At 42.4% G+C, this 14,662-nt stretch overlaps 2 protein-coding genes across 2 annotated transcripts; both read left to right on the top strand.

The window, feature by feature from the left end:
* Positions 1-3,501: 3,501 nt before the first annotated feature.
* On the top strand, positions 3,502-4,891 carry LOC112882979 (ethylene-responsive transcription factor ERF094-like). Its single transcript, XM_025948179.1, has 2 exons — positions 3,502-3,782; positions 3,837-4,891. Exons 1-2 carry the CDS (start codon positions 3,540-3,542, stop codon positions 4,332-4,334), a joined length of 741 nt encoding a protein of 246 aa, XP_025803964.1. The 5' UTR covers positions 3,502-3,539; the 3' UTR covers positions 4,335-4,891.
* A 3,745-nt stretch (positions 4,892-8,636) lies between these two features.
* Positions 8,637-14,458, top strand: LOC112880849 (probable trehalase). Its single transcript, XM_025945590.1, has 11 exons — positions 8,637-9,217; positions 9,302-9,421; positions 10,442-10,557; positions 11,672-11,772; positions 11,884-11,993; positions 12,114-12,186; positions 12,459-12,626; positions 12,718-12,808; positions 13,614-13,731; positions 13,820-14,033; positions 14,234-14,458. Exons 1-11 carry the CDS (start codon positions 8,637-8,639, stop codon positions 14,318-14,320), a joined length of 1,779 nt encoding a protein of 592 aa, XP_025801375.1. The 3' UTR covers positions 14,321-14,458.
* The last annotated feature ends 204 nt before the right edge of the window (positions 14,459-14,662 follow it).

The following is a 14,662-nucleotide window of genomic DNA, read 5'->3' as shown; positions in this document are numbered from 1 at the left end:
GCAACCATATACTAATAATGAGCACCTCCAGGAAAAACAAATTTGCCGGTAGTAGTGTAACTAGCTAGGACATCAACTAGGCGCGACCATCGGGTTCGAGATGGCTGGCACGAAAGAGACGACACAGTGGCAAGTGGAGGCGTCTAGTTGTGCTGTGCGGTCTCGGAGAAATAGGGTTCCAGCTTTTAGATAAGGGCAATTTTAATGGAAGTGTCCTAAGAGTATCATGAGCATTAAATATTATGCCATATCAGTAAATTTGCTGATATGGTAGAGTTATTTATGAGGAAAGAGGAGAGGAGTGTCATGGAATAAGAGAGGAGTGTCGTCATCATGACACTTCTTCGGCACAATTACCAAGTTCCCAGTCTTGGCAACTGCGCGATGACACTTTCCACTAAGATTGACCTAAGAGAAGAAGAGTTAGTTCAAGATACCGAGGGGGTTGAATGGTCATTTCAGGGGGTTTATTTAGCATGTCAACTTGCAGTTTAATTTCTAGTACCGCTAATTAAGAAAGTATTGGAGGTCATTACATAGGTCTAGCGGAAAAAAAAACTATTGCAAGATACATTATCTGTACCTTATTATTCTTGAGAGCTTGAAAAGACTAATGAATAAAGAAAGACGATGCAAATTGATTGCAACAGATGACTCTATATCCCCCCAGTGCACATTAGGTGCTATCTTCTCTCCTGGATTTCTCTAAGAAGTGCTCTTATATCAATGCAAACTCATCACCTATTTTACCTAGACCTTTTTCTGGAGGTAATAATATTATTCAACCACTATAATAGTGTACTTTGGCTATGCTAAACAATTTATCAAAGTAACTAATAATGAAAACTTGTTCATGGCTATTATAGGTGAGAGGAAGTTTTACATGTGTTAGAAGTTTAAGAAAATAACATGGAGTAAGTCCTTTTTAACCTATCAATAATATACTGTACCACAGTCTGATATATTTTATTGACTGATGTTGTGAAACTTCAAATTTTTTGTAGAACTTTATTGTCCATGTCTATCCTTAAGTTGGCAGTTTTCTGTAGTGTTAGAGTGTACTAGATGGAGTTTGGGTGTGATTGTACTAGGGTTTATTATTTTTGTGGAACTTGGCATCCGTATCTACACTGTTCAATAACAAGTACAGAAGATATTAATAAATTAGTCTTTATTGTCCATGTCTATCATGAATGTTGACATTATGTAAGCAGCGTGGGGAATAGAGGACTGATATGAATAAATTAGCACGTAAGAAACCTGCACAGGGTGCGTGCATGCCAAAAATGTTGAAGGCCAAAAGGGAAATGTTGTAATCATGCTAGTTATCTCTCCTTGAGCCATTTACTTTAATTTCTCTATTGCTCCCTCCAGTCACAAATGTAGTTATCTCTCATAACAGCTAGCTATCTCTTTGAAGGGTAGTTATAATTTGACCACGATTTTCTATTGATGAGTATATATTGATAAATCACAATGAGTTATGATATATGAATCTACTTTTGAAGACGATGTGTACATATGGTTTTTTTAGGTTTCATCGTATCCTCCAATTATTATTTTGAAAGATTCTAGTTTAATGGTATAACTGAAATCTTACTATATCCAAAATGTAGTGTATTTGTGGGGGGGGGGGGGCATAATAGTTCAAAATTGGTACCCTTGAGACCTAGACATCTAAAGAGAGAATAAGTGGAACTTATAGTACTACAAAAATAATTAAATCAGGTCGACAAGAAAATAAAGAAAGCTCTAAATTTCGCTCTTAATGAAAGAAACTAATTAAGACAAATCTTGGAGACATATTTTAATACATTTTATGTCTACAAAATTTAATCAGCAACATAATCACTACATAAGTCCAATTGTATACACATGGTTTTTTTCTATTTTTTCTTGCATTAATGTGGAAGTCTAGTTTTTTTTTCTAAATCTGAATGAAGTGGAGATTTTTTATTTTCTAACAATTTTTTTATCTAGTTATATGTAAAAGTTAGTACAATAAACAAAAGCCACTATTTATTGCAAAGAAAGCTCTAAAGTTTGCTCTTAATGAAAGAAACTAATTAAGACACATCTTGGAGACATATTTTAATACATTTGATGTCTACAAAATTTAATCAGCAGCATAATCACTACATAAGTCCAATTGTATATGCATGGTTTTTTCTATTTTTTCTTGCATTAATGAGGAAGTCTAGTTTTTTTTCCCCTAAATCTAAATGAAGTGGCCATTTCTTGATTTCCTAACAGTGTTTTTATCTAGTTATATGTAAAATTTAGTACAACAAATGAAAACCACTATTTATTGCAAATGATTTCTTCACATTTTCATAAATTGATATGCACTTTTTTAAATAAGATTCAAATTCTTTTGTATGCGACTTACAATACATCTCAGCCTCTCTATATGTAATAATAGCTTCAAAAAAATTCTTTTCTGGAGCAAGAGGGGAGCAACCGGGGACTATTGTGTTTGAGCCGGAATATGCTCAATCTAGCCAAGCCAAATTTTGGCCACCATTTGGCTGGTGCAGAAATTTAGCTTTGGTAGCCTTCTGATTTGCTTGCCTTAGGGTGTGTTTGTTTCCTAGGGTCTAAAGTTTAGCCCCGTCACATCAAACGAGAATCTTGCTATTTAGAAGTATTAAATAAAATCTATTTATAAAACTTTTTGCACAGATGGGTGCTAATTCGCGAGACAAATTTAATGAGCCTAATTAATCCATAATTTGCCACAGTGATGCTACAGTAATCATCCGCTAATCATAGACTAATATACCTCATTAGATTCGTCTCGCGAATTAGCCCTGGGGTTCTGCAATTAGTTTTGTAATTAGACTTTATTTAATACTTCTAAATGACAAGATTCTCTTTGATGTGACGGGTCTAAACTTTAGACCCTACGAAACGAACACACCCTTAGTCCTTTTAATGGTTAAAATTGGCTAAATCTTGGAGCACCTATTACATGGCCAAATTTTGACTTGCTAAGAGGTGGTAATTTTTGTATACTGGAGCTCGTTAAATTTTATACCAAATTTACCATATAGCTTTAAAAGTTACTGACATGTTCTAAATATAATACAGGTAGCAATTCCGTAGTAACCTAATTAATACTCGTGCTCCAAACAGATCCAACCAGTTGCTAAAATTAGCAATTATCCATTTAATTTACCAACAAGGGCCACCACCACCTGCTGGCCAGGAAGGCAGGCAGCACCGCAGCAGCATCCGATACTACAGTACAAGCGTGGTCGGTGACGCCACCGTCTCTTGTCGTATCCAGCCGCCCTACGTCAGCCCTGCCCTACGTGCCCCGACAACGCCCTGGCTTTCCAGTTAAAGCGACAGGCCCCGCGGTCCCCACATGCCAGCGTCAGGCGTTGGGCCCCACCCCAACCGTCGTGGTCGGTAGAAAATTCGTCAAAGCCCACCCATCCCCCTTTCTCTTCTATATAAACAGGCTCAGCAACAGACGCAGCCGCCGCATCTCGCTGCTGCCGCTCGCTGCCTCGCGTTCCAGCTCCAGCAGTGAGATGGAAACAAAGTCAACCAGAGCACCACCACCATTCCATCCGCCACACATGGAGCAGCACGGCGTCCACGGCTTCTACCTGTACAGCGACTACGCCGCCGCCGCCGCGACGTCGTCGTCGTCGTCGTCCTCCTCCTCCGACTCGCTCCCGTTCGGCACGGGCTGCTGCGGCGACGAGGTGCCCGAGCCCGCCGTGTCCGGCTACTGGCGGCGCCGAGCGGATGCTGCCGAGGTCTCGGCCGCGGTGCCGGCTGCGGCTGCCGAGGCGGGGGAGGTGGCGCCGGGCAGCAGCAGCAAGGGGGCATTCATCGGGGTGCGGAGGCGGCCGTGGGGGAGGTTCGCGGCGGAGATCCGGGACTCCACGCGGAACGGCGCGCGGGTGTGGCTCGGCACCTTCGACAGCGCCGAGGCCGCCGCGATGGCCTACGACCAGGCGGCGCTGTCCGCGCGGGGGCCCGGGGCCGCGCTCAACTTCCCCGTCGAGCGCGTGCAGGAGTCGCTCCGCGCGCTCGCGCTGGGCGGCGGCGGCGCCTCCGGCGCCGGCGCCGCCGCCTCCGCGGCGGGGTCGCCCGTGCTGGCGCTCAAGTCGCGGCACTCCAAGAGGAAGCGCCGGAAGAAGTCCGAGATCGCGGCGGCGGCGGCGGCGGCGGCTGCGAACGGCGCGGTGGCGCCGGGCAGGAGCAGGAGCAGGAGCAGGAGCGCCGCGGCGGCGGCCGAGCAGCAGCGGTTCGTCGTGGAGCTGGAGGACCTCGGCGCCGACTACCTGGAGGAGCTCCTCAGGATCTCCGAGAGCTAAGTAGTGATCGCTTAGCTCGATGATGCCTGTGCAAAATTCCAACTTCCAAGGTAGTAGCTGGCTTCTTGCTTGGGGGGTCAATGCAATGCCCAAGCCTCCTTGGATGGTATTTGCGACACTGAGGGCCATCTCATTTCAAAAGTTTTGTGATTTAGTGCGAATTTGAACTAAATCCCAAAACTTTTGGACAAAATTAAGACCTCCAATCGGAACAAAAAAGAAAAGAAACTTGTGAGTTCACTTTGAGCACCTCTTGGAATGAATCCAATGTGCACTCAGATCGGAGCCTGCTATTTTGCTACCATATGCAGAAACTTGTTGTACAGTAGCCACTTCCATACAAGTGACAAGTGAGCAATTTGATGACCACTTTCTACTGTAGCTCATCAGGGGGGTTGCATGTTCTGTGAACTGGGGACTGCACTGGGATTGGCCCGTATATGCCACCCTAGATGCATGCATCTCCCTGCTTTCTGCATGGATTAGACAATAATCCAGCCATCTGTGGAATATACAAAAAAAAAAGTTGCCCAGCTTTTCACTGGCATGTCACTCTATATTGGAACTTTGTGCTCTGTCCTTGTCCTTGATTGAGACGCGTACATGTACTGATTGCTTGGGTTTTGTTCTAATTGTTATCAGATGCAATGGATTTTTCTTTGGCTTTTGAATGTTCAACACTACCGGACATGGTGTAGCAGTTCATATGTAGTATGACCCCACCTTTTGATGATGCTTTGGAGATTAGTTGACAGAAAAGGTAACGAGGTCATCATGCATGGGGAGTCTAGATCTAACGACACGGTGTAAGTAGCAGTGCAATTACCGTACCAGTTGCACTTTGCCATTCCAGACACTTTCACTCCATGGGTTAAATTTGTGGCTCCAATTTTACATCATTATTTCGTATTTATTTGGTTTCGGTAATTTGGAACACATGTACCTTGCAAGCTAAGGTAGGGCCATGTGCAATGAGCATTGAATTCTTTTAAACTCATCCATTGTTGTCTTGAGATTTCTGAGCTCTAGTTTTCTTGGCTGCAACTTTGGATGGATTTATATCTGATCTAATTCCAGCTAACTAATAAGGCCAAGAACAGTTCTTTTATAAAGATGCCCCATATACAGGCATGTATCAGTTTTCGCCATTCTTGAAGATTGAGCCATTCAAGGATAAATTATACAACACAGGTACGGTTCTAAGGCTCATAAAAATTACTTTGGGTTTTTTTAGTTATGATTTGTGGCTAATAATTCTCCACAAGCTTTAGTTGGATCTGTTTGTGGTAGATCAAATGACTTTGGAATGAAATTTTTACCAAGATGAGTAACTGGTACTCCAGATATAATAAATATCATGTGGGTGGTAATAATAAATGCACTTCAGCAGGAAAATGATAGGAAGTAGCTGATTAATTGTTTGCTGGTTCCTGCTACTTGATCCATTCTCATTTCGGTTTATTACCCATCTGATTGTTTTTTAAAGAATGTTGGATATCAACTGCATCTCTCCTTATTAATTGTAACAGGAAATGCCAAGGTCACAATGGTGTTAGCCACAACACTGAAAAAGGTTAAAGTTATTCAAATCTTTGTGACCCTCAAGACCTCAACATGCATCTCAATTCGAGTAATGTAAGCTCCTAAGGACCAAAGTATCGCTGAGCATACTTCCAAAGTTCAAAAAATATTTAAAGCATTTGTTTACACAAATTTGATCAAATCCTCTATTAAAGTTAGTGCAGAATTTATGCATATAAAACAGGAATACATAATCGTGTTATTCGTGGAAGTAGTCAAAAGAACCATTTGCTGCAAAAAAAAATAGAAATTAGGCACACAGAAGCCATAAAAATCAAATAATAAACAACAAATAAATCATAGAAACTAGAACTTACTGGAAAAAAGAACATCTGGTAAAAGATAGAACATATATATATTTATAAAAACGTAATGCTTTCTCAAAAATTATAGTAGTGTGCACGTGTAGGCTAATAATTGAACGAACTTCCCTTTCATGTTCTTGGCTCTAAGCTACTCATGATCTCCAGTAACTAAAACAACCCGCTAATAATCTCATGGACACCTTTTTTTCAACTCTGGTTCTCACTAGGGTACGTATATATACCATGTAACCAGTTTCCATTGGGTCTCTCTCATTTCAAATTCTCAATCTCTTGATGCTTCGCCTTCACATGCATACATTATCTTCATACCCAGTGCATCACCACATTTTCTGCTGCTCTAGCTAGCTCATTGTCCTCAACATTTTTTGAATAAACTCTCACTGTCCTCAACTAGCATTGCAGTTTTGGCAACACCTGGTACTTGTCTATCATTAAGTCTCCGCAGGACCATTCCCGCAGTTCAAGTCACACACGAAAGGTCATGGGTACGGTCGTAGTGTTGTTCTAGCTAGTTTATGTGCAGCTCCACGTTGCAGTAGCCCAGAGCAATTTTTCTTTACTTGGTAGCCGTGGCCCCAATAACGACGCATAACTGATACAAGTAAATTGGCCCTAGCTGGTAGCTAAAAGTTAGTGACCCGATGGTTCATAGACGCTCTATAGTTCAATGCTAATATGCCACTATACTATGCGTGGTAAAGATGAAATTTATGCCACTATACTGCGCATCTTTTGTTTTTTCCCCCAAAGTTTCATCAATAAAAAATATGATCTTCAGAGGAAATTCAAATTAACGGAAAATGGAGTCGAGGCGAATGAAGGGGAAAGAAAATAAACGGACAGCATAAAGTAACATTTTGAGTCTTGTGATCCTATTGCAATTAATAATATATATGGTAAAAAATCCCTTCTAATTAAACAGCAAGGAGAAAATAACAAAAAAAAACAAGCATGGTCCAACCGAGGAATAAAGAAATAAGTAAACCAACTCAAAGGATGAGTAATTTCAAATGCTAACATAAGTTAAGAAGAGAAAAGTTAATATAGGCCAGCTGCCTATGATTATCATCAGCATGTGGAACATTATTGGAAGTGTCTAATATAGGCCAGCTGCCTATGCATGTGATTAAACAGCTACTCTTGGAAAAGTATGATTCTGGACCATCCTAATGGCATCTTATTGTGTTGACTGCCGATGATAATCCTCTGCATATGCTGCTATTCGTACGTATGCATCATCAGGTCATAACTTGAAAAATGTTTTGGATTAGTTGGGGCAATGAGTCGCTGAGAGGTCATTTGTTTTGCTTATCTTTAGCACAACTTCACAAAATAAAGAAGGACGTTGTACCCAATTCAAGCACCAAAATAAGATCAACATTGAATATTATTTATTTATTTAGTTCAATTTTGAAAAAGATAAAAGAAGGTCATACCACCTCAACAATTCTAGAACTGGGTAGCAACAAGATCACATGCATAGTACCGTTGGAAATATTCCTTCTTCTTTTTTGAAAATTTTGAATTAGGATGGTTGTCTGATTCGGTTTTGATCATTTTCTAACTTTAAACGCATCTATCACTTGATTGGCTGATCTCAAATAACGATTGAAACATGATGTTCTCTATTGTTAATGAAACCAAATGATATCCTGATGAAATATATATATATATATTATTTATTTTTAAAAAAGGAATCAATATCTGTATCGTATTATTTCATTCATCCACACAAAAATGGTGAGTATTCCAGCCAATCGTCTAGTCATGTTTCTTGAACTGTGTAATCCTTATTGAAAGAAAAAGAAAATCGAGATCACAACAATTGATTTGGCATTTACCTCAACTAACAGGAAAAGGGGGGAAAATAGATCCCTACATACTGTATGCAGTATATACGGGTGCATGGGGCAATGCTGCACCAAAAATTTCTGCCACAATATACCCAGTGTAAATCATTTAAATTTTTATAATATTGAACCTTTGGCAGTGAAATAAAAATCTGAACCGCTGCGAAAAGGCTTTCAATTTTCTAAAAAAAATGAAGAAGGAATCGAAAAAAAAAGAAAAAAGTTCGCTTAATGGGCCTAAATGGGCTGATCAATTGTCGACCTGTGTATACCTGTAGAAAAGTCGTTGCCTACCTGGAAACCTGTCGGCTGTCCAGTACCGCTCCAGTGTGCACTCGTCTTTGACCGTTTTGACTCGGGCACTGAGAAACACACGACCAAACGCATTCGACAAGCCGCATCCAAGATTCCAAGCCAAGCATCCCAAAATCGTTGGTGGCCGGAGATTCCCCTCGACCGAGCAGCGACGGTTACATTCAAAGCCCCTCCAACCCCTCCCCCTGATCACACTCACGTAGCGCGCTGGCCCGTCGAACACCCAAGAAATGTACGTCGTCGCGCGCCACCACCACCGTCTCCTCCTCTTGCTCGCCGTCCTCTTCTATGGCGCTGCCACCGGAGCCGCGGCAGCCGGGGGCGGCCCGGGCGGCGAAGACGACGGCGCGCTGCTCGACCTCCTGCAGCGCGTGCAGTCGGAGGCGCTGCGCGCCTTCGGGCCGCGCGGCTTCGACCCCAAGCTCTACGTCGACATGCCGCTCGCCGCGGGCGCCGACCCGGGCGCCGCGGCGGCCGCGCTGCCGCCCGCCGGCGGTGGCCCGGCGCCGTCGCAGGGCGAGATGGGGGCGTTCCTGGCCCGGTACCTCGCGCCGGCCGGGTCGGACCTCGAGGCCGCCGACCCGCCGGACCTGGCGCTGCCCGAGCCGCGCGGGTTCCTGCCCCGGGTGCAGAGCGGCGCCGCGCGGGCGTGGGCGCGGGAGGTGCACGCGCTGTGGTGGAACCTGACGCGGCGGGTGGCGCCGGGCGTCGCCGCCGCGCGGCACACGCTCCTGCCGCTGCCCTGCAGGGCGGTCGTGCCGGGCTCCGGCTACCGGGAGCTCTACTACTGGGACTCCTACTGGGTCGTCAGGTCCGTGCGCCGCCCCCGATCTGTTTCTCCGGCCACCGCGTTTTGCTTTGCGTGCTCGCCCCGATCGATCTGTTTATGATGCAGGGGCTTACTGGTGAGCAAGATGTACGAGACGGCGAAGGAGGTCGTGCTCAACCTCTTGTCCCTTGTCGAGAGATACGGCTTCGTTCTCAATGGAGCGAGATCCTACTACACAAATCGAAGGTGAAAATATTACTCTCCCCAAACTAGCAGAGTTCAATGGTAATGATCCTAATGCAGACATCACCCAATGCAATAAGTGATTAGAAGGTGAAAGAATTTCAGTCACTTCAATCGTAGACATGTGTGAATTCCCTCCACATAACACTAGCAGCAGCGATGAGAGTAGCCACTAGTCCTGGGCTTCGCCGCGGACATCTCCACACGTTTTTGGACTCTGATATTCACCTCTGCACTTAAATTGGTTTCTGGGCATTGTTCTGCTAGTTTTGATGTCATAGAGAGAAATTTAAAGCAGAAATATATCAAAGAAAGCTCTTATGTTTCAAATAATTTATCAATACGAGGGTTATTGTAAAAAAAGACATTAAAATGAAATAAAACTAGTCAAAAGGGGGGGGGATAAATTTACAGGTATACAAAATGCAACAACGTATCAAATTTGAGTTCTTGGGTAAACACCTATAAATTTGCTACCCAAGAAAAATGCAAAATGAGAAAAAAAAAAGTGTGCCAACGAAAACATGACCGAGACAATAAGAAAATAAACTAAACATCCAAAAATAATAGGAAAAGCTTAGGGATACACGAGCACTAAAAATAAAAGGTTGAATACCGGTTGCCCAAATAGAGAAACAATTGAATGCCAATTATTTTTTGACTTCCCCTTGATCTCGGCCCTATTTATGCTCCTAGTTACTGGCCCAATACCAGTTATCGTGACCTCTCTTGATCTCGGCCCTTACGGCTCATAGTTACTGGCCCGTACCCATCTCGTATCCATTAGCTAGGTAGGCTGTGACCAGGCCGCACCGATTGATCTGACCCTCTCCAACCCGACCCATCAATTAAACTATGCTGGAATATCCCAAATATCCCCTCCTATCTATTGTACATTAATTTTTTTTCAAAGCTACAAATATACTGATCGATTTTATCGCAACAGTATATGTTCTCTCTTTTTCAAATAGATGTAGGGATGCATCTGCAGGGCAATTCATGAATCTGACTTTTTATATGCAGCCAGCCACCACTCCTAAGCTCCATGGTTTTAGAGATATACTTCGGAACCGGTGATTTGGACTTGGTGAAGAAAGCATTTCCTTCTCTGCTAAAAGAGCATAACTTCTGGATGTCAGGTTTACTCTTTAATTCAGCAAACATACGAAACGTGCTATCCGTCACATTATTTGAAGCATTGTTTGAAAGAAAAATTAAAAGTTTCAGTTTTAAATTAATCTAAAAATAAATCATGACCATGACGAAAATTGCGTACAGAAAACGAACATATCTAAACATGCTCATCAAGTGATTTAAGATAAAACATTGCAGCAACAAGATCAACCCTAACCAGATCATACTAGGTATGAAAGACATAGTTAGGGATAGAAAACCGTACGTTTCTTGCTTGATCGGAATAACCGGGTAAAGAAGATAACGGCGACGATCAGCACCTCCGCGCGCTTGACGACGCCGAGTCGCGCCCTAATGACGAGGAGGAAGACGAGCCGTGGCGACGAGGACGTAGAGGACGGTGATGTGAAAACGTTCGAGCAGTCGCGCAAAGCACTTCCCAAAAACCTTATTCGCTCTCTCCCGGTGCAGGATCGCTGAGGACGAGGTTCCGGAGACCTGATCTCCCGATCGCCGGTGCACGCCGACGAACGGGATGAAGTAGCGTACGCGGCGGCGCAGCAGGCACGCTTGTATATTTTTTCTTCGGCACCCGCGCGTATTTATAAGAAGGAACCGCTAGGTTTTTTGACGTCCCAAAAACCAAGTCGGTTACGAGTTTCCAAAATTCCCGCGCGTGAAATCCGTAATGGATTCGAAGTAGCAAAACAAATCTGCAAAAGGAAGCCGCGTGCCTGCAAGGATTGGACCGCATTTTGGCGGACCATTCACGCGCGCGCCCTTCGCCCGAGCCGAGCCCAGCGAGGCAAACGAGCACGCGCGTGTGTTCTTCCTTCTTCCTCTCACCCAGACTTGCAAGAGCATGGAGAGCATCCAACTATTTAAGTTGGGTTTCCTCCACCTCCACTGTCAAGGTGGGACTAACTTATTGGCATGCACCTTTGCACTAATGGATCTTTGAGGTTTTATTGGAATTATTTGGATTTACATGGGCTGGGCCCAAATATTCCAACATTGTTTAGATTACCCATGGAAATAAACTCAATCATTAATATTTTCTTTTAGAATGTAGCAAGAACCACACTGGTACTTTTATCCTACACTAAATTTATTATTCAGATTTTCACAGAGTAATGGTAAGGGATAATCAGGGACAGATACATAGCTTGACTCGGTATCAAGCTACGTGGAACAAACCCAGGCCAGAATCTGCAACCACTGTAAGCTCTTCTACTGTTGAAATTATTGAATCTGCTGAATGTACCTGTTCTTTTTAGGAGTTATCACGGGAATGATTAATAGAGAATTTTTTTGATTGTGCTTTGTTTCAGGATGAGCAAATGGCTTCAAAGCTCTCCTCTGAAGTTGACAAGGAAAAATTCTATCGCCAAGTTGCTTCAGCAGCAGAATCAGGGTGGGATTTTAGCTCTCGATGGATGAGGTGGTGCCTACTAATTACTGTTTACCAATAAAAAACCCATTTATGATCTTCACCGTGAAAAAAGGACAGTGCACTTCGTAGTAAGTCATGCTTCTAATGGTTTTAATTTTTTTTTGGTAGAAATCCTCCTGACATGACGACATTGGCAACAACATATATCATACCAGTGGATTTGAACGCGTTCATATACAAGGTGGGGTGTATATGGTGTTCTAATTCAAACATAAGAATAAGCATATTCAAATTCTGAAATTGAAGGGTACATCATGCTTACGATTATATGCACTTTACTTGCTCGCTAGCATGTACCCAATGTCTAGGAGTGTTCTTGCGGCAAAAAGTTAACTGATTCAAATCAATAATAATTTACTTTTTACCGATAAGCAATAACTTTCGTAGAATCTAGACTGGTACTGATCCTTAAATCTTCAAATAAAGTAATGTGAACCTTTGTGTGCAACACAGATGGAGCGAGACATTGAATTCTTTGCTGAACTTACAGGAGAACATACAACTTCAAAAGAATTTTCTGAGACTGCAAAAGCACGTCAAATTGCAATTGACTCTATTTTATGGAACTCTGAGATGGAGCAGTGGCTTGACTACTGGCTTCCTGCTGATGTACAATGCCAGGTACTTCAGAAGGAAGAAGGATTATGCCTTGACCTATCAAACTTTAATGAACAGAATTATGATATTCACTTGATATTTCTTATATTTTCAGGGTGTCTACCAATGGAATTCTAAGTCACAGAACCGCAATATCTTTGCCTCCAACTTCATACCTATCTGGCTAAATGCATATCATCATTCAGGTGTGTGCTGTATGTTTTTTAGGTTCTGCCTCCAACTTCATACCTATCTGTTATCAGATGGAATTCCCAAGGTTTACTATCAATAAACTGGAAATTGTGTTAGACAATATTGCACAATTTTTTTCCTTGACACCTTTTTTTAGTGACTTTTCCTTCATATCCTTCTGTTTAATCCAATAATGTATAGAATCCAGGTTTTGTCAAATATTCTTTTTGACAGAATCTATTATGCACATTTTTTTCCCTTCACATCCTTCTTTTTAATCCAAGAATGTATAGGTTGAGGTTTTTGTCAAGTATTCTTTTTGACTGAATTAGGTAGCAGAATGCAGGCAATAACTTGATCCTGCTGCGATATAGGACAAACTTTTGCTAATTATCACTTTTCTAGATTGTTTACTCTTTGTTCAATATTTTGCAATATTTTTTGAGTATTGTGGTTGGACAGTGAAAACTGGTAATCCCAGGAAAAAAATTCTATAAAAGTGGTCCAATGCGTTTGATCTAAAGAAATTAATATGGATAGGGGAAAAAAAAACTCCTAAATATTATGGTCACTTGAATAATTTACAGTGTTTTCATGATTTGAAAAGATCATGTGTAACCTTAAAGTACTAGGATGGTGACTAAGAGAAACTTTTATGTTGTCCTTCTGTTACTAATATTGTCTAGGCACAACTACCCAAACTGAACATACTTTATAGTACTAGATCGAGAATTATTATATCTAAAAAGAAATCCGTTTCATTCCTTTTGCTGCTCTCATAGCACAGTCTTTGAGTTTGATTATCTGAAACAAAACCAGGCTCGGTGAAATATGTCAATGAGTCAAAATCAAAAGGAGTCATGAGAAGCCTGAAGGCATCAGGGCTACTTCATAGCTCTGGAATAGCGGCTTCATTATTGAACACCGGGCAGCAGTGGTTAGTTGTTCCCTGAAAACAAACACTGCATGAGAATGTATAGTTTGATCCCCCAGTAAAACAGTTCTTCCAAATTGCAATGCAACAGGGATTTTCCGAATGGATGGGCCCCATTGCAGCATCTGATAGTTGAAGGATTGGTGAACTGTGGTTCAGCAGAGGCAAGGGAATTTGCTGAAGATATTGCTACAAGGTGGGTCCGAACGAACTACGCCGCCTACAAAGAAAGTGGTGTTATGTATGAGAAGTATGATGTGGAGGTCTGTGGAAGATCTGGTGGCAGCGGTGAATACAAACACCAGGTACGGTTATAGACTTATAGTTGTAACTTCGAAAAATAATCCTATTCAGTTGTCAGTCATGATGGTAAGCATGAAGTATGAACCTGTTCCTTGATAAATGGAAGCCAAATTTTATATCATCAGTCTCGTATGATGATGTATGTTCTAAGCAACCGATTGTTCGTCTTGTTCTAGTTCAAGCTCATGGGCATCTTTTGCAGACTGGTTTTGGCTGGTCCAATGGTGTGGTATTGTCATTCTTGGAAGAGTTTGGATGGCCTCGGGGCAAGGAAATTGTCTGCTCGTGATGGGGGAGAACAGGCTCCACAGAAGCAGAATCTAACCAAATCAATGTGCATAATTTGCAATATACGACGGTTCGGAAAGGTGGCCGTTACTTAAACTGGACACCGGAGTAGACCCTTTCATATCGAGAAATGGGGGGCTCAGATCCTTACAACGCTTTTGACCCTGTTTGATGTGGCATGTGTATGTATCCTCCAATGAGACACCTGAAAAATATGTGGAGTTGAGAAGTGGGCTTTCAGGAAATGTCTATATATTGTGAAGTAGCATTCTCATTTCTACTTGAGAAGTGGTTGTTTTGAGTTGTGTTAAGTTTGCGAAGATGGGAATGTTTTGCTTGGATC

This window comes from Panicum hallii, chromosome 2 (genome assembly GCF_002211085.1).
Source record: "Panicum hallii strain FIL2 chromosome 2, PHallii_v3.1, whole genome shotgun sequence".
In the NCBI taxonomy this organism is placed as follows: domain Eukaryota; kingdom Viridiplantae; phylum Streptophyta; class Magnoliopsida; order Poales; family Poaceae; genus Panicum; species Panicum hallii.
This window is presented reverse-complemented; position numbering and strand designations above follow the sequence as displayed.